Raw genomic sequence first — 22,785 nt, 5'->3', positions numbered from 1 at the left:
AGCCTAAAAAGTCCTGGTCCAGGGGCGCCTGGGTGGCTCAGATGGTTAAGCATCTGCCTTCGGCTCAGGTCATGATCTCAGGGTCCTGGGATCGAGTCCCGCATCGGGCTCCCTGCTCCTTGGGAGCCTGCTTCTCCCTCTGCCTTTCTCTCTCGCTCTGTCTCTCATGAATTAAAAAAAATAAAAATAAAAAATAAATAAAAAAAAAAATAAAAAGTCCTGGTCCAGGCTTTCAGATCAAGAAGAGAGAAGGTAAATAAATTTTCAATTTGCAGTTTTACTTTAATTTGGAAATCAAATCATGCAGAGGAGAGGAGGATGTGAGGCTAGCAATAATAGCATATTCATGTATTTTTTTTTGCATGTTTCTGGTAGCACCAGGAAGTCTTTTTTTTTTTTTTTTAAAGATTTTATTTATTTATTTGAGAGAGAGAGAATGAGAGAGAGCACATGAGAGAGGGGAGGGTCAAAGGGAGAAGCAGACTCCCCGCCAAGCAGGGAGCCCGATGCGGGACTCGATCCAGCGACTCCAGGATCATGACCTGAGCCGAAGGCAGTCGCTTAACCAACTGAGCCACCCAGGCGCCCCCAGGAAGTCTTTTAATATATGTTGAGTCTGCTTATTCTCCGACACCATTGTGCTCATTCACAGCCAGCTTTAACTACACCTCTGATCTTTGCCTAACATGCTCAATCACGTCAAGTATGGTTGCCATAACATACGTGTCCTTCAGTACCTGGTATGTCTCCCAGAAGTGCTAACAGAATCCAGATGAGGCCTACTTTCACCCTAGCCCACCCCTCCTCCTCCTCCTCACCCTCAACTCTAGCCATCACCTCTGGAGAGCTGTGGTTTTATTGTTTATTTGGGCAAATCTCTTCAACTTGCTTCTTTGGGAAGTAGATTCTTCACAAGTTCAGTAGGTAATGAAACATGTCAGTCTGCCTAGGTCTGAGGGGTTTTCTGAAATCCAGGCAAAAAGGGATGGTTAATCACACAACAGCTCAGTCAGATTGGGACATCCTTCAATCTTGAACCCTGCAGAAATTCTTCAAGGTTTCTGGTATTTTGTTATCTTTGCCTAAGTCTCTAGTACTGATACAAAATTCCCCTATGTTTATAGTTCCTGGTTTTAATAACCACTAACTTGATAATAACTATAAATCTATATCGCCCTGTGAGACTACTCTACTGAGCTGCAGGCTCATAGATCCAAAGGTCTCCAGATTTCATAACTATATTTTCTCTAAGCAACTCAACTGCAAACATGTCTAAAGCTGAACTCAACCTCACTCTTTTCCTACATTAAAAGAAGAAAGAAAAAAGAACCTATTCTACTTTTCTGAATCCATCTCAAAGGAATGGCACTTCCATCTAACCAGCCATTCAAAGCAGAAAAAGGAGTTATCACAGATCTATCTTCAGGGAGCTACAGGTAGTTTATCAGGATTGGGTCTTAGTGTGCAAGGAAGGAAATGGTGAGAACATTTTTAAAAATGAGATAAAGGAATTAGATCATTTAAGTCGCAATGAAGAGTTTGTACTTCACCTGAGAATAATGATGATTTACTGGAAGACTTAAGGAAGTGAACTAATTACAAATAATCTTCAAACCATTTTCTATACAACTATCAAATTGGGATTTCTAAAAGATGAATCTAGCCAGGTCAATTTGCTACTTGAAAATCTCCAATGACTCCTACTACTTTTCAGGATAAAATTCCAAATGCCTTATCTTAGAATACTAGACCCACATGATCTGGCTCCTATCCGTCCTCCTAGACTTGCCTCCAACCGTTCCCCCACATTTCCTACTGCTGCTGAATAACACTGACAAAACAAAGTGTTCTTTAATAACCTTAACTTAAAAACCCGACTCTAGTTATTAGGAATTATTTTCTGAAAAGGCCTTAATTATTCCCTCAAGATGTTAAAGTTTATTATTTTTCTTCAGTATCTGTCAAGGCAGGTTAAAATAGCATATTTACACCCTTGATATCTACTTTAAAATCGGTTAACTATATGTGCACCTGTTTCTGAACTCTATTCTGTTCCATTGGTCTCTATCCTTAGATTTAATACCTCATTGTTTTAATTATTCTATCTTTACAGTAAATCTTGAAATCAAGTTGAAAGATGACATACATTTTTTTACCTTAATAAAATCGACTGAACTATTTTAATAGGTTCTAGACATTCCCATACAAATTTTAGATCCAATTTGTCATTAAAAAAAAGTATGCGCACACGTGTGCACATGCATGTGCACACACACACATTCAAAAACTCCTTTGGAATTTTTGTTGAGACTGTATTGAATCTACAGATCATTTTAGGGAGAAATGCCACCTTAACAATACAGTTGACCCTTGACAATGCAGGGTTTAGGGGCACTGACCCCCAACGCAATGGAAAATCCACACAACTTTTGACTCCTCAAAAACTTAACACCAATAGCCTACTGTTGATCAGAAGCATTACTGATAACATAAAGAGCCAATTTATCAAATGTTTTGTATATGTATTATATATTATATTCTTACAATAAAGTAAGCTAGAGAAAAGAAAATGTTACTCAGAAAATCATAAGGAAGACAAAATACATTTATTGTACTGTATTTTTTAAAAATCTGCATGTAAGTAGACCTGTGCAGTTCAAACCCATGTTGTTCAAGGGTGAACTGTATATTGATAATTGTTTTTTTAAGCAGGCTCCATGCCCAGCACGACCCTGAGATCAAGACCTGAGCTGAGATCAAGAGTTGGACACTTAATTAAATGAGCCATCCAGGCACCCGCTGATAACTTTTTTCTTAAAAACTAAATATTGTAGTCTTCCCAAAGATAAATATTGCAGTCTTCCCACTGGAGATGAATGAACTATGAATTTTATTATCTCACAAAGCACATAACAGTCTCACAGGTAATGTACCTTCTGCACAGATAGTGTTTAGGAGTATTAATGTATGTTAGGAAATACATATGAGAGCCTTGAGTTATCTGTGTCCAAAAGCAACTGATACTTAAAACTACATTCCACAGCTTATATGAAGACTGTTTGAAAGGAGATATACAAATATAAATAAGTATACACTATAAATTCCTGTTGTTTATTTTCTTTAAAGGAAGAGGGGCAGTAATGAATCTTTGAAGTTCATCATGGAAATCGTACAGCTCATGTGGGTTTTTCAGATTTGAAATCAACAATTATGTAGCTTTTCCCAGAACTGAACGGGTTAAGACACTTTTTTTACTTCTGTGTGAGATTTCTTTGCAGAATTTAACAGATCTAATCTAAGGTTAAGGATATTTTCTCAACTGATGATCAATTGGCTTACTCCTTCCAAGACCAAACTGCATCTTTCAAGTATTTGTATGGCTTTTTGACAAATGCATTGGTGTTCTCAAAAGGAACTCAGAAAGTGTGGAAGTTTAAGGACAAATCCATTATCACTGGAAGAGCAGCTAAAAAGATCATGCGTTGCTGATGACTAATCAAAAGCACCATTTTCATAAAGAATAGCATACAATTATTCTTCTATAATAAATAATATCATCTGATCCACATTTACTGACACCTCATAAGTACTAGACACCTCATAGTGCTACATGCTCTTATCAAAAGCAAAAATCAAAACACTGATGACTGAAGGAAGACTGTTTAAGGGATACAGAGTTTATTCTTTCCCTGGGTACTCTAAGGTCTACCCTTATCTTAACTTCCAAAAGATTTCTATCTCGAATAACATTAACTTAATCATTTGTAGAATTACCTCTACTGTATTATGCCCCAATTTTAAACAGAGACCACCATAGGAAAGTTAATTAAATTTACACACAAATAAATTAATTAACATAAAATAAAGTTAATTAAAATAACATACACACAAAAACTGCATTTTTAAAATACATTACATCCCTTAGTGACTACATGTGAAAATTTTTTTCCTCAAATTTAATCTGATGAAAACATTTTCTTGCAAAGAACTCCTAAGTTTCCACCTTTCCAACGTGTGCTGGTAATTCATTTTCCTTTATCTGCTGAGAAGCTTCAAGAAACTTGTTTTTTACCTTTTTTTTTTTTTTTTATAAAATAAGGCTGATACAGAAAAAACTAGCGTAACCTTCACCCAGACACCCTGTAACCTTCACCCAAATCAGGAAAGAAATTTGCTAACCACCTCAGAAAACTCTTCACGACCCTTCTTTCTCCTCAAAAGTAACCACTATTCTGACTTTACAGTAATCACTTCCTTACTTTTTAGTTTTATTAGCTGAGTGTGCATCCACAGAAAAGTTTAGATTGGTGACCTATTGTTTTTCACTTCCTGTATCTCTTAAGTCTCAAGGCTTTATTTTTTTAGGGCAGCTTTAGGCTCACAGCAAAATTGAAGAGAATGTACAGAAAATTTTCTTTTAAAGAAAAAAAAATATTTTATTTAGTTGACAGAGAGAAAGAGATAGCGAGAGCAAGAACACAAGCGAGGGGGTGGGAGAGGAAGAAGCAGGCTTCCCGCCGAGCAGGGAGCCCGATGTGGGACTCGATCCCAAGATCCTGGGATCATGGCCTGAGCCAAAGGCAGACACTTAATGACTGAGCCACCCAGGTGCCCCAGAAAATTTTCCATATACCTCCTACCCCCATACACAGTCTTCTCCATCATCAACATCCCCCACCAGAGTGGTACTTTTGTTACACTTGATGAAACCACACTGACCCATCATAATCACCCAAGGTCCATAGTTTACATTAGGGTTCAGTCTTGGATGTTGTCCATTCTAGATTTGTACAAATGGATGACATGTATCCATCATTATAGTATGATACAGAATTATTTTCACTACCCTAAAAACCCTGTGCTCAGCCCATTCATCCTTCCTCAACCCTCTTTTTTCAGTCTCTTTTAATCTACAGGTTCCATCATCATTCTTTACAGTTTATCTGTTGAAGAACCTGGGATGTATTTGACCTCTGTGTCCATATCCACTGATGCAAACTCATATAGCAGTTGAATATGTTTCTCTGTCCTCTGTTTCTCCTGCAAATTCCAGGTTCGATCAGACTCATGTTGAACTGATACTTTTGGCAAAATGAAAGATGATGCACTTTTCTTCCAACAGGAGGCAAATAATGTCTATTCTTTTTCTGGCTGTGATGTTAGCAGCCATTGATGTTCACTGCCTAGATTCAATAGTTCACTGGAAGTTATAAAATGCTGATATTCTAATTATATTATTTACTTTTCACATATTAGTGGGAACAGCTTTCCCATATCTACTGTTTTGTTAGCTACTGGTAGATTCACGTAGGAAAGGGAAAATAAATTGCTTCTTTTCCTGTATTACCAAATTAGGAGTAATGATGAATTGGTTCCCTATCATCCTCTCAAACTCACCACTTCCTTTCTACAATTATCATCATGAACTCAAGGATTTAAACATACTTGATGAGTTGCTTTCCATTCTTGAACCAAGAAAGGCTTCTCAAGTTATTTCTCCAGGCTTATTAAAATAACCCTAGAGTCTGTAACAGATTCTTTGCTATCTGGTATGACATATGTTCTAGCTCACCTTGTACATTTCTTGCCATAGACACAGAATCAACAATTTCACCTGAAAGATATGATTTCTTTTAAGGTGGAACAGTTTTCCAAGATTATAAAATGGGTGCTTTTATTCCCCCTATTCCTCTTCAGTGGTCATAGTCAGGAAATAAACATAACATATTTGTGTGTATTTATCCATGTAACATAAAATACCTAATGAGCTCATGCCAGTACTTCCAAGTAAAACTCAGAATTATCAGTTTTCCTTACTTAACCTCTAGAGTATTACATTTATTTCTTTTCACATTGAAAATCCTGCATAAGCAAGGGCAATAGAATACACCCAATGATTACTCACTTAATCCAACATTAAACAATCTCAAAAAAAAAAAAAACCCAAAAAAACCTCAGACTGAGTATTAATATCAATACACCAATATAGTTACTACGAAGAGTTTTACAAAAATTTTGTACATACCCTCTATTCTCCCTCCAGTTTTTTATAGTGGTACTTTACCTTATCTAAAAATAATTGTTACATACTATACCCTCTTGATTTGAATCCTCCTTTAGTTTTCATACCACAAGTAATTATAATTTAATGTTCTTCATCAAACCTTTTTTGATATCTCACTCATCATTTTGGTGGTTTAAAGCTCAGACACTACCACATTTTCAGGAATGATTCAGGGAAATAGTATTTCTTGACTTCCTGCGTGTTGGTAAGAGTGGCAGACTAGGAGAGAATCAGTTGTGATGTATTTTTTTTAAAAACCTGCCTCACATTTTTTTCACTCTTGAGTATCTTTAAAATACTACTCCATTTAATTCTGACGTGAAGTGAAACTGCGGGAAAGTCTGATGCTAATTCAATTTTCTTTTCCTTTTAAGTAATTTATTTTAGAGGCCGAAAGAGTACTCTTTTTCTCTACAGAATAATTTTACTAGAATATGTCTTGGTGTTGTTTGTTTTGACTATTATTCTTAGGTACATAGTGTTTTCTTTTTTCTTTTTTTTTAAGATTTACTTATTTATTTGAGAGACAGAGAGAGAGATAGCACATACAAGCAGGGAAAGGAGCGGAGGGAGAGGAAGACAATCTCAAGTGGACACCCCACTCAGCATGGAGCCCACCGCAGGGCTCGATCCCACAACCCTGAGATTATGACCGGAGCCGAAATCAATAGTCAGGTGCTTAACCAGCTGAGCCACCTAGGTGCCCCCATAGTGTTTTCTTTCAAACTGAACTTTCAAATCTTGTTTTAAGCAACTTTTCCTGAATTATAGTTTTTCTTACGTATTCTATTCCCTTGCTTTGGTTATCTTCCTAAGAGGGTCTTTTATCTGTGTTGTTTCTTCTTTGACCATCTTCAATATTAGTCACTTTTTCTCCCACCCTTTTTACATTTTTACATTTCCTTTTGGTCTTCAAATTTTTCCTTTTCAACTCCTAAAGATCTTTTCTGTTTATTCACTCTTATGTCCCTTCCAGTTTAACTATCTTTTCTCAAATAATTTTTCTTCTTTTATTTAGAATTCTTAGTTCTGTCATCTCATTTCTGAGCTTTTTTTTTTTTAAAGTAGGCTCCACGCCCAGCATAGAGGCTCGAATATGGGGCTTGATCTCACAATTGTGAGATCAAGACCTGAGCCGTGATCAAGAGTCGGACACTCAACTGACTGAGCCACCCAAGCATCCCTCATTTCTGAACTTTCTAATTTTAATTTGTTTGGTTTTTGACATGGGATATTGGTGTCTCAATTACTGATAGTGTATTTTTAAATGGAGGTTTGATCTGTTCTGTGGGCATATCCTTCTAGAGAGTTTTCTGTGTAAGGACATTAATCTGTTCCTCATTCTTTTGCTTTATAATAGTAATTTTTTCTTCAGGTTTATTGAGGTATAACTGACATAAAATTGAAAGATGTTTAAAATGTACATAGTGATGATGTAACACACATATAAATTGTAAAAGGATCCCATCTAGTTAATCATCACATCTCAAGCATTTTTGGTTTTTCTTTTTATCAGGGAGGAGGAAACACTTAAGTTCTATTCTCTTAGCAAATTTCAATTATACAGTACAGTGTTATCAACTATAAGTACAATGTTACATATTAAATCCTCAGACCTTATTCATCTTATATCTTAAAGTGTGTACCCTTTTACAAAAGCTCTTCCTATTTACTCTACCCCTCAACCCCTGGCAACCACTTTTCTTCTCCTTGTTTTTAGGAGTTTAACTTAAAAAAAAAAAAGATTCCACATATATCTGATACCATGTAGTATTTGTCTTTATCTGGCTCGTTTCACTAAACCTAATGTCCTCAAGGTCCACCCATGTTATCACAAACAGCAGGATGTCCTTCCTTCTCATGGCTGAATGATATATACATTGCATTGAATATATACATACCACACATCTTCTTTGTCTATTCATCCATTGACAGACATAAATGTTTCCATGTACTGGGTATTATAAATAATGCTGCTATGAACATGGGAGTGCAGACATCTCCTCAGGATCCTATTTTGATTTACTTTGGATATATACCCAAAAGTGGAATTACTGGATCACATGGTAGTAATATTTTTAATTCTTTGAGGAGCCTCCATACTGTTTTCCAATCTGGCTACACCTATATACAATCCCATCAACAGTGCAAAAGGGTTCCCTTTCCTCGACATCCTTGCCAATACTTATCTTAACTTTTTGATGACAAAAATTCTAAGAAATGTGAGGTGATAACTCACTGTGGTTTTAATCTGCATTTCTCTGATAATTAGTGATGTTGAGTACCTTTTCCTGTAGCTGACAGCCATGTGCAAATCCTCCTTGGAAAAATTAAACTAAATTCCTCTGTCCATTTTTTAATGAGATTTTTTACTATCAGGCTGTATGAGTTCTTTATATATTTTAGATATTAGCAACTTTTTCAAACATATAATTTACAAATATCTTATCCCATTCTGAATGCTGCCTTTTCATTTTGTTGATGGTTTCCTTTATTGTGCAGCTTTTTAGTTTGATGTAGTCCAACTTGTTTATTTTTGCTTTTATTGCCTTGTGTTGACAAATCCAAAAAATCAACACCAGTAATGATGTCAAGGAGCTTATCCTATGTTTTCTTCTAAGAGTTTTATGGTTTCACTTCTAAATTTAAGTCTTTAACCCATTCTGAGTTGATTTTTGTGTATGGTATAAGATACAGGTCTAGTTTTATTCTTTTGTGCATCTGCCCGATTTTGCCAACATCGTTTATGGGAGAGACTATCCTTTTCCATTATTGTACATTCTTGGCTCCTCTGTCATAAATTAATTGTTCATATATGTACTGGTTTATTTCTGGGTTCTCTAATCTGTCCCATTGATCTATGTGTCTGTTTTTATGCCAATACCATACTGTTTTCATTACTGTAGGTTTGTAATGTAGTTTGAAATTAGGAAGCATGATGCCTCTAAGCTGTGTTCTTCCTGCTCAAAATTGCATTGGCTATTAGGGGGCTTTTGTGGTTCCATACAAATTTTAGGATTGTTTATTCTATTTCTGTGAAAAACCTGACAGGAATTTGTTAAGAATTGCACGTAATCTGTAGCTGGCTTTGGGTACTATGGAGATTTTAACAAATTAATTCTTCCAACCATGAGCACGGATTATCTTTCCATCTATTTGTGTCTTCAAATTTCTTTCTTCAGTGCCTTATAGTATTCAGGGTACAAGTCTTTCACTTCCTTGGTTAAATCTATTACCGTGTGCTATATACATACATTTTTTGATGCTATAGTAAATACAATTGTTTTCTTAGTTTCTCTTTCTGATAGTCTGTTACTAGTGTATAGAAATGTAATTAATTTTTGTGTATTGATTTTGTATCATATACCTCTACTGAATTTATTAATTTTAATAGTTTTGTGGTGGTTTTATAATTATCTATATATAACATCATATAACATAACATGTAACTGCAAATACAGACAGTTTTACTTAATCCTTTCATTTATGGATGCTGTTTTATTTCTTTTTCCTGCCTAAGTGCACTAAGACCATCAGTACTAAGCTGAATAACTGCAAGAGTGAGTGAGCATCCTTATCTAGTTTGGATCTTAGAAAAAAAAGCTTTCAGCTTCTCACTTTTGAGTATAGTATTAGCTGTGGGTCTGTCATATATAGTTTTTATTATGTTAAGGTACGTTACCTCTATACTCATTTTGTTGAGACTTTTAACATGAATGAATACTGAATTTTGTCAATGGAATATATGCCCTTGATCATGGTGTATGATCCTTTTAATGCACTATTGAATTTGGTTTGCTAGTATTTGTTAAGGATTTATGCATCTATATTCATTAGGAAGACTGGCCTGTAATTTTTTCTTTTTTTAAAAAATTTTTTACTGTTATGTTAATCACCATACATTACGTCATTAGTTTTTGATGTAGTGTTCCATGATTCATTGTTTGTGTATAACACCCAGTGCTCCATGCAGAACGTGCCCTCCTTAATACCCATCACCAGGCTAACCCATCCTCCCACGCCCCTCCCCTCTAGAACCCCCAGTTTGTTCCTCAGAGTCCACTGTCTCTCACGGTTCATCTCCCCCTCCAATTCCCCCCCCTTCATTCTTCCCCTCTTGCTATCTTCTTTTTTTTTTTAATATATATTGTATTATTTGTTTCAGAGGTACAGATCTGTGATTCAACAGTCTTGCACGATTCACAGTGCTCACCATAGCACATATGCTCCCCAATGTCTATCACGCAGCCACCCCATCCCTCCCAACCCCTACCATGCCAGCAACCCTCAGTTTGTTTCCTGAGCTTAAGAATTCCTCATACCAGTGAGGTCATATGATACATGTTGTAATTTTTCTTTCTTATAGGTTCCTTGTCTGGTTTTGCTATCAGGGTAATATAATAGCCTCATAAAATGAGTAAGAGGTCCCCCCTCTTCTGTTTTGTGTAAGATTTTAAGAAGGATGGGTATTAATTCTTCTTCAAGTGTTTGGTAGAGTTCACCAGTGAAACAGTCTGGTCCTAGACTTTTGTTTGTTGAAGATTTTTGATTACTAATTCAATCTCCTTACAAGTAATTGGTCCATTCAGATTTTTTTTTTAAAGATTTTATTTATTTATTTGACAGAGAGAGACACAACGAGAAGGAACACAAGCAGGGGGAGTGGGAGAGGGAGAAGCAGGCTTCCCGCAAAGCAGGGAGCCCTATGCGGGGCTCGATCCCAGGACTCTGGGATCATGACCTGAGCCGAAGGCAGATGCTTAACGACTGAGCCACCCAGGCACCCCTCCATTCAGATTTTCTGTTTCTTCATGTTCTTCATGATTCTGTTTCTTCTGAATTGCTAGATCACATGGTAGTTTGTTTTTTTTTTTTTCCCCTTTTGAGGAACCTCCATACTGTTTTCCACAGTGGCTGTGCCAGTTTGCATTCCCACCAACAGGGCACAAGAGTTCCCTTTTCTCCACATCCCTGCCAACACTTATTTCTTGTCTTTTTCATACCAGCCATTCTAACAGGTATGAGGTGATAATTTCCCACTTTTCTTAATCATGAGGCTGTATGTTTCTAGGAATTTATTCATTTCTTCTAGGTTGTTTGATTTGTTGGTGTATACTTGTTCATAGTAGTAGTCTCTTCTGATCCTTTGTATTTGTGTGGTATCAGCTGTAATGTCTTCTCTTTCACTTCTGATTTTGTCTTTTTTTCTTGTCTAGCTAAAGGTTTGTCTATTTTGTTCCACTCCTCAAAAAGACCTCTTGATCAGACAGATCTTTTCTATTGTCTTTATAGTCTCTATTTCATGAATTTCCACTCTGATTCTTTGGTATTTCCTTCCTTCTGGCAACTCTGGGCTTAGTTTCTTCTTCTTTATCTAGTTCTTTGCAGTATAAATTTAGGTTGTTTGAGATACTTTGTTTCTTAATGTAGTCATTTATTGCTAGGAGCTTCCTTCTTAGAACTGCTTTTGTTGTATCCTATATGTTTTGGAATATTACATTCCCATTTTCATTTGTCTCAGACATTTCTTTATTTCCCTTTTGATTTCTTCCTTGACCCACACATTGTTCAGGAAGATCTTGTTTAATCACCATATATTTGTAAATTTTCCGATTTTCTTTTTTCTAAATTAAGGAATAATATATATTATGTTTGTTTCAGGTGTACAATATAAGCATTTGATATTTGTATATATTTTAAAATGATCACTACAATAAGTCTAGTTAACATCCATCACCATACGTAGTTACAGAGTATTTTTCTTATAAGGAGAACATTTAACATTTACTCTTAATAACTTTCAAGTATGCAGTATAGTATTAGTAACTATAGTTGCCATGCTGTACATTATATACCCTGGACTTATTTATTTTATAATTAAAGTCTGGACCTTTTTCTTTTGACTCCTTTCATCCATCCTTTGACCATGCCCCACTCCCTGCCTCTGGCAACCACCAATCTGTTCTCTGTATCTATGAGCTTGGTGGTTTTTTGTTTTGTTTTCTTTTGTTTTTTTCAGTTTTTTTTAGATTCTACATACAAATGAGTTCAGTATTTGTCTTTCTCTAACTTCTTTCACTTAGCATAATGCCCTCAAGGTCCATCCATGTTCTTTCAGATGGTAAGATTTCATTCTTTCTTATTCCTGAATAATATTCTTTTTTGGAATTCAAACATTTTCTTCATCCATTCATCCATCAAAGGACACAGGTTGTTTCCATATCTTGGCTATTATAAATAATGCTGCAAAGAACACGGGGGTGCATATATATTTTTAAGTTAGTGTTTCTGTTTTCTTCAGATAAATACCCGGAAGTGGAATTGCTAGATCACATGGTAGTTCTTTTTTTTTTTTTTTTTTTCCCCTTTTGAGGAACCTCCATACTGTTTTCCATAGTGGCTGTGCCAGTTTGCATTCCCACCAACAGGGCACAAGAGTTCCCTTTTCTCCACATCCCTGCCAACACTTATTTCTTGTCTTTTTCATACCAGCCATTCTAACAGGTATGAGGTGATAATTTCCCACTTTTCTTCATGTAACAGATTTCTACTTTCATACCACTGTGGTCAGAAAAAACACCGGATATGATTTCAACCTTCTTAAATTTATTAAGACTTGTTTGTGGACTAACATATGACCTATATTGGAGAATGTTTCATATGCACTTGAGAAAAATGTGTATTCTGGTACTACTAGATGGAGTGTTTTTAAATGTCCCTTAAGTCCACCTGGCCTAGCAGGTAATTTAAGGCCAATGTTTCCTTATTGATTTTCTGCCTAGGTGATCTACTTGTTGTTTAAAGCGGGATATTGAAGCCCCCTACTATTGTTGCACTGCTTTCTATTTCTCTCTTCAAATCTGTTAATATTGACTTTACGTCATTTAGGCACTATGATGTTGAGTGTATGAATATTTACAAAGTTATGTCTTCTTATTGGACTATCCCCATTATCGTTATGTAATAAACCTTCTTTGTCTCTTGTTACAGTCTGTGGCTTAAAGTCTATTCTGTGTGATAGCAGTATAGCTATCCCTGCTTCCTTTTGGTTTCCATTCACATGTACTATATCTTTTCATCCCCTCACTTTCAGAGTGTGTGTTCTCTTAAAGTGGTCTTGTGTTTTTACCCATTCAGCCACTCAACATGTTTTCATTAAAGAATTTAGTCCGGGGGCGCCTGGGTGGCTCAGTCATTAAGCGTCTGCCTTCGGCTCAGGTCACGATCCCAGGGTCCTGGGATCGAGCCCTGCATCGGGCTCCCTGCTCAGCAGGAAGCCTACTTCTCCCTCTCCCACTCCCCCTGCTTGTGTTCCCTCTCTCGCTGTGTCTCTCTCTGTCAAATAAATAAATAAAAGAATTTAGTCCATTTCTATATAGTTATTGATAGGTATAGACCTAATACTGTCATTTAGTTCATTGTTTTCTGGCTGTTTTGTATTCTATTTGTTCCTTTGTTCTTCTCTTGCTCTCTTTGTGATTTGAATTTCTGTAGTAGTATGCTTAGATTCCTATTAATCTTTTCTATATATACTGATTTTTTGCTTTTGGTTATTACCAGGAGGCTTACATAAGACATTGATCCCAGCAGGGTTCAGTGCAGAGGAAACAATCAGAAACACCCATGTCCCAATATTCTCCTGTAGGAAATCTATTTCCCTGAAAGAAGCCTGAGGTCAGGTTTCTAATTTAGCAGACATCCAGGGGCTGACAGCAACCCTCCCAGGAGACCAGGGAAGTCTGCAGATACCACCTCCACCTTTTCTCTCTAGCCTAATCCAAATCTCCAGTATCTCCACACAATCAGCTTATACGCACATCTGATGCCCCAGCTTTTACAAATGCCACCCAAAGGAAGGGTCCTGGATCACCTGTCTCTGAAAGCCAATGGGGCTTGCATTCATAATTTGCACAGGACTGTAGCAATGAAGTAGTTCTTAAAAATGGTAAAATAGCAACCTCTTCAGTGGCTATATACCTGGGTCCAGTGCAGAGGGAGCAGGCAAAAACGTCCATCTCCAAGTCTCTCCCTGGAAGGCCCCTAACTATATACTTTCCCAGTTACTGCATGGGGGATCCAGCTTCCAATCAACCTACATCTAGGTGCTGTGAGCCTCCCCTTTGGAACACTTGACAAATCTTGGCACACCCTCAACTACTGGGAGCCACTAAGAATAAAGGCAGTTTGGGCAATCACAAAAATTTGAGAGATAACCAACCACTCAGGCCAGGCTGTTAATAAGGTTCATCTCCTACAGAATACCATTCCATCAAGACTGGGAAAGGAGCTTTTTTATCTAATGCATAGAAACCAACAAAAAGAGTCAAGAAAAATGAAGAAACAAAAGAACATGTTCCAAACAAAAGAGCAAGATAAAACTTCAGAAACAGACCTTAATGAAACAAAGATACTTGATAAAGAGTTCAAAATAACAGTCATAAAGATGCTCACCAAGGTGAGCAGAACAATGCATGAACAAAGTGAGAATTTCAATAAAGAGACAGAAGATATAGGAAAGCACCAAAAAAATCAAAGAGGGAAAGAACACAAACCGAACTGAAAAATTCAATAGAGAGGTTCAACAGACTAGATTAAGTAGAAGAAAGTATCAGCAAATTCAAAGACTGGGCAATAGAAGTCATCCAAAGAAGCAGAAAGAAAAAAGAATAAATATGAAGATACCTTAAGGGACTTTTAGGAGACCATCAAGTAGACCACCACTCACATGATAAGGGTCCCAGAGAAAGAGGATAAAGCGAAAGGGACTGAAAGTTTACTGAAAGAAAATGTCCCAAAACTGCCCTAACCTAGGGAAAGAATTAGACATCCAGATATAACCCATAAACTTTCAAATAAGATGAATCCCCAAAAAACCCATATCAAGACACACTATAACTCAAATATCAAAAGTTAAAGACAAAAAAGAGTATCTTAAAAGCAACAGGAGAAATAGAACTTGTTTCACACAACTGAATCCCTGTAAGACCATCAGTATATTTTTCAGCAGGAATTTTGGAGGCCAGAAGGGGGGTGGCAAAATATATTCAAAGTGCCAAGGTGGGAGGGTGGCAACTGCCAACCAAGAATACTCTACCCAGCAAAGCTGTCTGAACGGAAAGAGAAATAAAGAATTTGAGACAAGGAAAAGCTGAAGGAGTTAATCACTACTAGATCAGCCTTATAAGAATTGTTAAGAGGACTTCCCCAAGCTGAAACAAAAGCATGCTAATTACTAACAAGAAAACATGAAAGTATAAATCTTACTCATAAAAAGGTAAATATATGGTTAAATTCAGAATACTCTAATTTTGTAATACTGGTGGGTAAATCACTTACAAATCTAGTATGAAGGTTAAAAAATTATAGTAAAAATAACTATAATGTATTAATGGAGAAACAAGGTGAAAAGATGTAAACTGTGACATCAGAAACATTAAATGTAGGAGGGAGAGTAAAAACTATAAAGCTTAAGATGCAAAGTTGTTATTAGCTTAAAATACTGTTACAAATGTAAGATCTTCTTTATAATAACCTTAAATGGGATTTTTACCTTGATACTGCTGTGTGTCTCATGTTTATGGATAATTAGTTTTCCTGAATTTTTAGAAGAAGGTGTTGTTCAAGGTAGTTTTTCCAACTTTACAGAATTCACTCTTCTGTTGTTTTCATGTAATGTTAAACAATATGGTAGTTTCCTTTCTGAGAACTCCCAGCTGTTATCTGAACCTTCGCTTTTCTTCCTCTTTTGATCCTCTAATTTTCCCTGTTCTGCTCAATTTTGATGTTACTATGGTATTCAATTTTGTTTCCCTTCAGTGCAGTACCCTGTGCTGGTAGAGATTTCTAGCAGCTTCATTTCAAGAATTCTTTGGAGCCAAATTGTTCTATCCTGTCTTTACAATGAACACACTGTACTTGGCTGATACTGGAGTGGGCAAACCGCCGCCCCCCCGCCCCCCCGCCCCCCCTCCACCTCATTTCAGCTGCTGCTCTTAATATAGTCCACCACATTGTCTAGTAAATAGTTGAGGCTATTTTGGAGGTCTCCTGTTTTTAAGTTCTATGAAACGCCCCACTCAACTCTCTCTGCTTACCCTTGCACAAACAGTAATACTAGGGAGGTCTTATAGCTGTTAGTGGTCTGCTCTTATCTGCTTTTATTTCTGGATGCCTGAGGTTAGTTTTATGGTATGTTTTTGGATTTGCTATCTAGTTTCATTAGTTTTTGTGTGAGTATTCCAAGGAAGTAAAAAAAACAATGGTATGGCCAGATTTACTTCCTACCATCCCTCTTAAAGCCAAATTTGAAGTTCAAATAAAGCAATTATGTTTTATATTCATCATATATTTATTACTTCTCTTGACTTATTTCTACTTATTTTTAAACCTTCTTGTTGTCTTTTCATTCTTTTTTAAAACAAGGCAAAAAAAATACTCCAACTCCATAATTACAAAAACTTTATTTTAATAAATGCTTTAACTCATAATTTTCAATACTTCTAAATGCTTCCTGATTCACAGTTCAGATAATTCACAAATGTTTACACTTGGAAAAAATTCCTTCAACTACCTAAGACTCTAATTCTGCTGAGACCTTAAGAATGAGACCACCAGAAACCAAAATAATCAAACACAAGAACATATATAGATAGTGCCCTTAAAATTCTCAACATGATCTGACTAGAAATTCCATGTTTATGTATTATAACTTTGTCTTCCTTGAATGTTGGCGTGTAGCATGCATTCAGATTTTTTCCTAGTCCTGAGGTCAGCAAACTATGGCCCACTGACTTTTCATATGTTTTGTAAATAAAGTTTTACTAAAACACAGCTCTGCCCCTTCCCTTATGTACTATCTGCAGCTGCTTTCACACCTCAACAGCAGAGGTTAAGTAGTTGCAACAGAGATCTTATGACCCACAAAGCCTAAAATATTTACTATCTGGCCCTCTCCTAGTCTAGAGATGTATCAAATGAGCTTCCCTGAGCAGCACCTGGGGGCTCTATGGATAATTCTGAGTATAATGAATGTTGTGCTAGGTGTCCAGCACACTGCAGGATGTTTAGCATCTCTGGCCCCCCATAAACTAAAGCTAAAATGTCAGCAGCACTCCCACGCCTCATTAACCAAAATTTCCCACACTCTGGGAGAGAGCAGAAATACAATCCCTGTTTAAGAATCACTAAAGAACTAAAGTAGCTCAGAGTAAAGAAAAAGAAAATACAGTCTGTAAATTCTAAATCCTACCAAGATAGATGAAAATGTAGTTACCTTCTTTTAAGAGCAAACTAAAAGTCTACTCTTCTTCCTCTTTGACATTCAGCCAAAAATACATTAATTTCTTCTTAATAAAGTTAGGCTTTATAATTTGATTATGATATCAAAACACCATGATGTTTACTTAAAATTTAAAATTAAATTTATGAGGCCAGCTTACCTATTTGTTCCATCCAGATTTGATTTGTGGATGAAATTGAGTTTTGCATCTGCCCAATAAAGCTTCTGTTCCTCATAATCCAAAGTCAGTCCATTTGGCCAGTAAATTTCAGTGTTTATTATAATGAAGCGACTTGAACCATCCATTCCAGCACGTTCTATCTTTGGTACTTCTCCCCAGTCTGTCCAATACATGAACCTAAAAACCATATAAACAAATAAACCCATGATATAAGCAGGTTAACAGCCAAGTATTTTATAATTATCACGATTAGACAAGGAATGCTCTCTCAGGAACACTAAAACTGAAACCCTTAGAAATTATCAAAATTTTAATAATCTACCTTTTTGTCACCACCACGGTAATAACTGATTTAGGCAAGCATCATCCAGCAAGCAAAAAACTATGTGATCAAAGTTTACTGAGAAAAAGGGTATTTACACTGTCTCAATGTATCTCCCCACAGATTATTTATTAAGGACAAAAGGGAAAATGGTATAAGCACATCATCTAAGTTAACATCATCAATGAGAGAGGGACCAAACTGGTATCATGTATGTGGTGCACTGGGCAAGAACAAACCATCTTTCATGCAGATTCTCTTATATAGTATTCCTGCCAAAAAATGTATAACCTGAACAAAATTATGAGGAAAGGGAGAAAACCAAATTGAGGAACCTTCTAGAAAACAACTGGTCTTTGAAAATATCAGTGTCACAAAAGTCAAAGGATGGCTGAGAAACAATCTAGATTAGAGAGGAATAAAGAGACATGGCAACTATAAAGTGCATGATTCTGGACTGATCAGTTGAGGGAAATGCTATGAAGACATTAGTGGGAAACCTGGCAAATCTGAGGGACTGTCAAATTATATAACAGCTGTGTACTGATGTTAATTTCCTAAATATGATCACAAGTTAGGGTATATAGGATTTCATAGTACCATTTTTGCTTCTATTCTACAAGTTTAAAATTTTTTTCAAAGTAAAAAAAATGGAAGTCTATTATTAATAGTCTCATACCAGAGGTAAAAACAAAATTTTCCTTGTTAAAGGTAAAACTCTTAGTATGTTATATTTCATGGAGTAGGTTCCATGAAATATAACTCAGATCAAAACCTGAGCTGAGATCAAGAGTCGGATGTTTAACCAACTGAGCCAACCAGGTGCCCTAAAGACATTTTTAAAAGGTAATGAGGGTGCTATGAACTAGATATGATGTACTCGGTAAATGTGTTCACACACATTTGGAATTCAAGTAGAAATTTTACTCAAAAAATTGGGTGAAATGGTAATACTAAAATTATTCCACTTGTACAAATATATATTTCATATAAACTGCTTACTCAGTGAAATTATGGGAAGAGAATAGCAGGTAGGAAATAACATACTTCCTAGACATGAGGCATTGTGCTAATGGTTTTACATGTATTATCTCACTTAGGCAGTGTCATGAAATATTATTTGTCCATCACTGTATTTCAGATGAAACAGCTCAGTATATTGCTCAAAGTCACAGAGCTAGTAAGTGCAGAAATTCAAACCTACATCCCCAGATTCCAAAGTCAATTCTTATGCGACAGGTCAGAGCCCTGATCTATAAGGAAGAGAAGGCAAAGTGTTCCCTAAAATGAGGATAATGACTGGATACTGTCCAGAATGAGGAGCAGGGGAATGGTTAGATTTATGCAAGATAAAACTATATAAAAAAGCAAGCCAGACAATTTTAGACCATGTTAAAATTTTGGGTTTTTATTCCGAGAGCAACATAAAGACACTTGAAGACTTTTAAGACTGGAGGTGAAATGACTGGCTTTGTGAAGTTTGGGGGAGTAGGGCAGCTGAGGAAGAAGAAACTGGCTACAGTGTAGAAAAAGACTAGAGGAAAACTAAAAAGAATATACAGAGGCTCTCCTCTAAACCAAAGTAAAAATAGGAAAAGATGGTCAAAAAGAATTAAAGTCTCTGAAACATGATCAAAGGATAAACAACAAAATGAGAAGCATTTACTAAAGAAAATGAACTCTCAGGAGGAAATGTGATAATTCAGCCATAAGGTACTCGCACCACCATCCACGCTGCTAGGTTTATGGCACAAAAGCCCTACCACGAGCAGACATGGCAGACCCTAAAGACTGGCAGCTACATGGCCCTGCAAGAGGATGCTGACTTTATTTGAAGTAATGGAAAAATCTATACGCCCAGGAATGTTGTCAAAAATAAGAGTGCTCTCGGGGCGCCTGGGTGGCTCAGTTGGTTAAGCTGCTGCTTTCGGCTCAGGTCATGATCCCAGGGTCCTGGGATCGAGCCCCACGTCGGGCTCCCTGCTCAGCAGGGAGCCAGCCTGCTTCTCCCTCTCCCTCTGCCTGCCTCCCTGCTTACTTATGCTATTTCTCTGTCAAATAAATAAATAAAATCTTTAAAAGATAAATAAAAAAAATAAGTGCTCTCCATGGCAAACAATTAGGGAGGGCTATTATCCCAAGCAATACTGGTCCAAAAAGTGTAAATGTAATGTAGGTAAATTTTAATTTTTTTAACAAATACAAGACTTTACACTAGATACTTCACAAAAGAAGATACATGAATAGCCAAATGGCACATAAAAAGATGTTCAATTTCATCAATCATCAAGGAAATTGGAACTATAGTAACAAAAAATAAAATATAAAATAAATAAAACCACAATAACATACCAACTCCACACTCACTAGAAAGGCTGACATTTAAAAGACTAAAAATACTAAGTGTTGGTGACGAGCAACTGGAACTCTCGTACACCACTAGTTTAATCACTTTGGAAAACAGTTTGGCAGTTTCTTATAAAGTTAAATGTACATTTAACTCTATGAAACAGCAATTTCACTTTTAGGTATTTATCCAAGAGAAATAAAAACATATCCACTCAACAACTACACATGCAAATTCACAGAAACTTTATTCATAACAGCTAAAAATTAGAAACAACACAAATATCCATTAATAGGATGATATACAAACTCTGGTATATTTATACAATGGAATACTACTTAGAAATACAAAAAAAAGTAACTATTCTTACATTCAACAAGGATGAATTTTTAAAATTAAGCTGAACAAAAGAAGCCAGACTCAAAAGAGTAGCTACTTCATGACTCTATTATATGAAGTTCTAGATTCAGCAAAACTAATCTATAGTGATAGAAATCAGATCAGTAGTTACTAGGGCAGAAACAGAGTTTGACTTGAAAGGGACTAGGACAGCTTCCTGGAGTGAAGTGATGGAAAATTTGGTGGGGGGGAGTAATGGTAGACAAATACATTTATCAAAACATCAAACTATAAATATAAAAATATGCATATTTCTGCATATAAATTATATCTCAATAAAGTTGCCTAAAACATAAATAAGAAACAAGAGATGATTTTTAAAAGCTAATCCAAAAGTACCTTCTTTTAAAAGCTAATTCAAAAGTTCCTAGCTTGCCCAGAGTTACTCCTTCCTACGTGCTCCTAGAGCATGTTTCACTGTGCTATAGTACTTATCACACTTTGTATATAAATTATGAAGAACTCATATGCACTGAACATCAGCAGTTTGCACACTATCAAGATGGATACAGCAGGGGCGTCTGAGTGGCTCAGTCGGTTAAGCGACTGCCTTCGGCTCAGGTCATGATCCTGGAGTCCCTGGATCGAGTCCCGCATCGGGCTCCCTGCTCGGCGGGGAGTCTGCTTCTCCCTCTGACCCTCCCCCCTCTCATGTGCTCTCTCTCTCTCTCTCATTCTGTCTCAAATAAATAAATAAAATCTTTAAAAAAAAAAAAAAAGATGGATACAGCAATAAGTGGTGTTGTCTATTCTGTATAATATAATTTAGATAGGTTTCACAATTGTCATTAACCTAAGTAAGCATTAAACTTATAAATAAGAATCCAGTGTCTAGTTTATGGTGAAATAAAAAGTTAACAAAATTATTTAGCTCAACAAGAATTTTAGTACTAAAATTATTTACATGCTGCTGCTTATCAAAGCTAATAGATAACCCTCACATTACTTAACAGTAAAAAAATATATCAGGTCATGTTACTTCAAGGATGAAGGCTTCAAATACAAAGAGGGAAACTGAGACATCTGTTAAGATGAGAATCTGATTAAAGTTTAGAATTTTTAAGTGAATTTTGCAGATATTTTCATTTGTTCAAATATTTAAAATGCAAAATAAATTTTATCTATAGTACTAAAATTTCCATGTTATTTGATTAACATTTAAATTAAAAACTCATTACAAATTTAATATAGAAAGGGAATGAGGCACAGGAAGTAGAAAAACACAGAAGTGTTTTATAAATTGCCAAGATATTATTCAATTTTTTAAAATGTACTAAGTACCTATTAGGAGCTAAGCATCATCCTTGACATAATACAAAAATAAGCAAGGCAAAACAATTGCCCCTATGAAAATTGCATCCCAAGTAAGGAGTGATAAATGTAGCATGAGATGTATGAACAGGGTGCTATGAGAGTACAAGGAAGTGATACCCAATCAAGCTAGTAAATGTTAAGAGTTGTCAGTAAAAGCTTACCAGAAGAACAATACTTTTATTTAGGCAGTTGCCAAAATGAGAAACAGCATTCCAGGAAGAAGACATAGCATATGCAAAAGACCTCAGAAGTCACGACACTTCAAGAACCAGCAAGAACATCAACAGAGCGGCAGCATATGGTGTATTTGCCATGGGGGACACCAGGCAAAAAGAGAAGTCCCACAGAAGGGACCTATTCTGCTATACAAAGAATTTGAACTGTATAATCTATAGGTGGTGAGAAGGTACTTAAGACTGTAAGCAGAAAAGTAAAATGGTTAAGATTATCCTTTTAGTCACTGGTGATAACACTGAGGGACTGGCTAGAGGGGGAAGAAATTAGAGAAAGAAAATTAAAGCACAAAACTTCTGAAATATTCCAAGTGAGAACTAATGAAGACAAAAGTTGAAAGATGGATCAGTGTGGGAGAAGAAAGATAAACGAGAGAGAGTAGGATGGCTCTCAAGAGTTGGCAAATGTGAATGGGTCCATGTTGGGGTGTCATTCAACAAAATATGAAATACAGACAGTTTAGGGGGCAACATGATGACTTCAGATAAGAATGAAATGAGTATCTTCACCTCAAAGAACCAGTCGATCGAGTAAAAGAAAAACTAGTGTAAAAACTAAAGGAAAGTAGGACAGAAAAGGTAAATAAAATTAAAAGGATGTTAATAGTCAAAGAAAGTTGGACTACAGTAATAGGGCAAAAGAAACT

General features: G+C 36.1%; 1 protein-coding gene across 2 annotated transcripts in view; it reads right to left on the bottom strand.

Annotated features, from left to right (window-relative positions):
- The window catches only part of LRP6 (LDL receptor related protein 6), a 178,606-nt gene that overhangs the window by 94,521 nt on the left and 61,300 nt on the right, over positions 1–22,785 (bottom strand). For both annotated transcript variants that reach the window (XM_064591557.1, XM_064591556.1), the window contains one exon: positions 17,503–17,700. In XM_064591557.1, the coding sequence (XP_064447627.1) occupies positions 17,503–17,696 (194 nt within the window). In that variant the 5' untranslated portion in view covers positions 17,697–17,700. The remainder of the gene's footprint in view (positions 1–17,502; positions 17,701–22,785) is intronic.

The sequence above is a fragment of the Mirounga angustirostris genome, unplaced genomic scaffold (assembly GCF_029215605.1).
Source record: "Mirounga angustirostris isolate CCGP_5_RB_7025 unplaced genomic scaffold, mMirAng1.0.hap1 SCAF_5, whole genome shotgun sequence".
In the NCBI taxonomy this organism is placed as follows: Eukaryota; Metazoa; Chordata; class Mammalia; order Carnivora; family Phocidae; genus Mirounga; species Mirounga angustirostris.
Note: the sequence above shows the minus strand (reverse complement) of the source record. Positions and strands in the feature narration are given on the sequence as shown.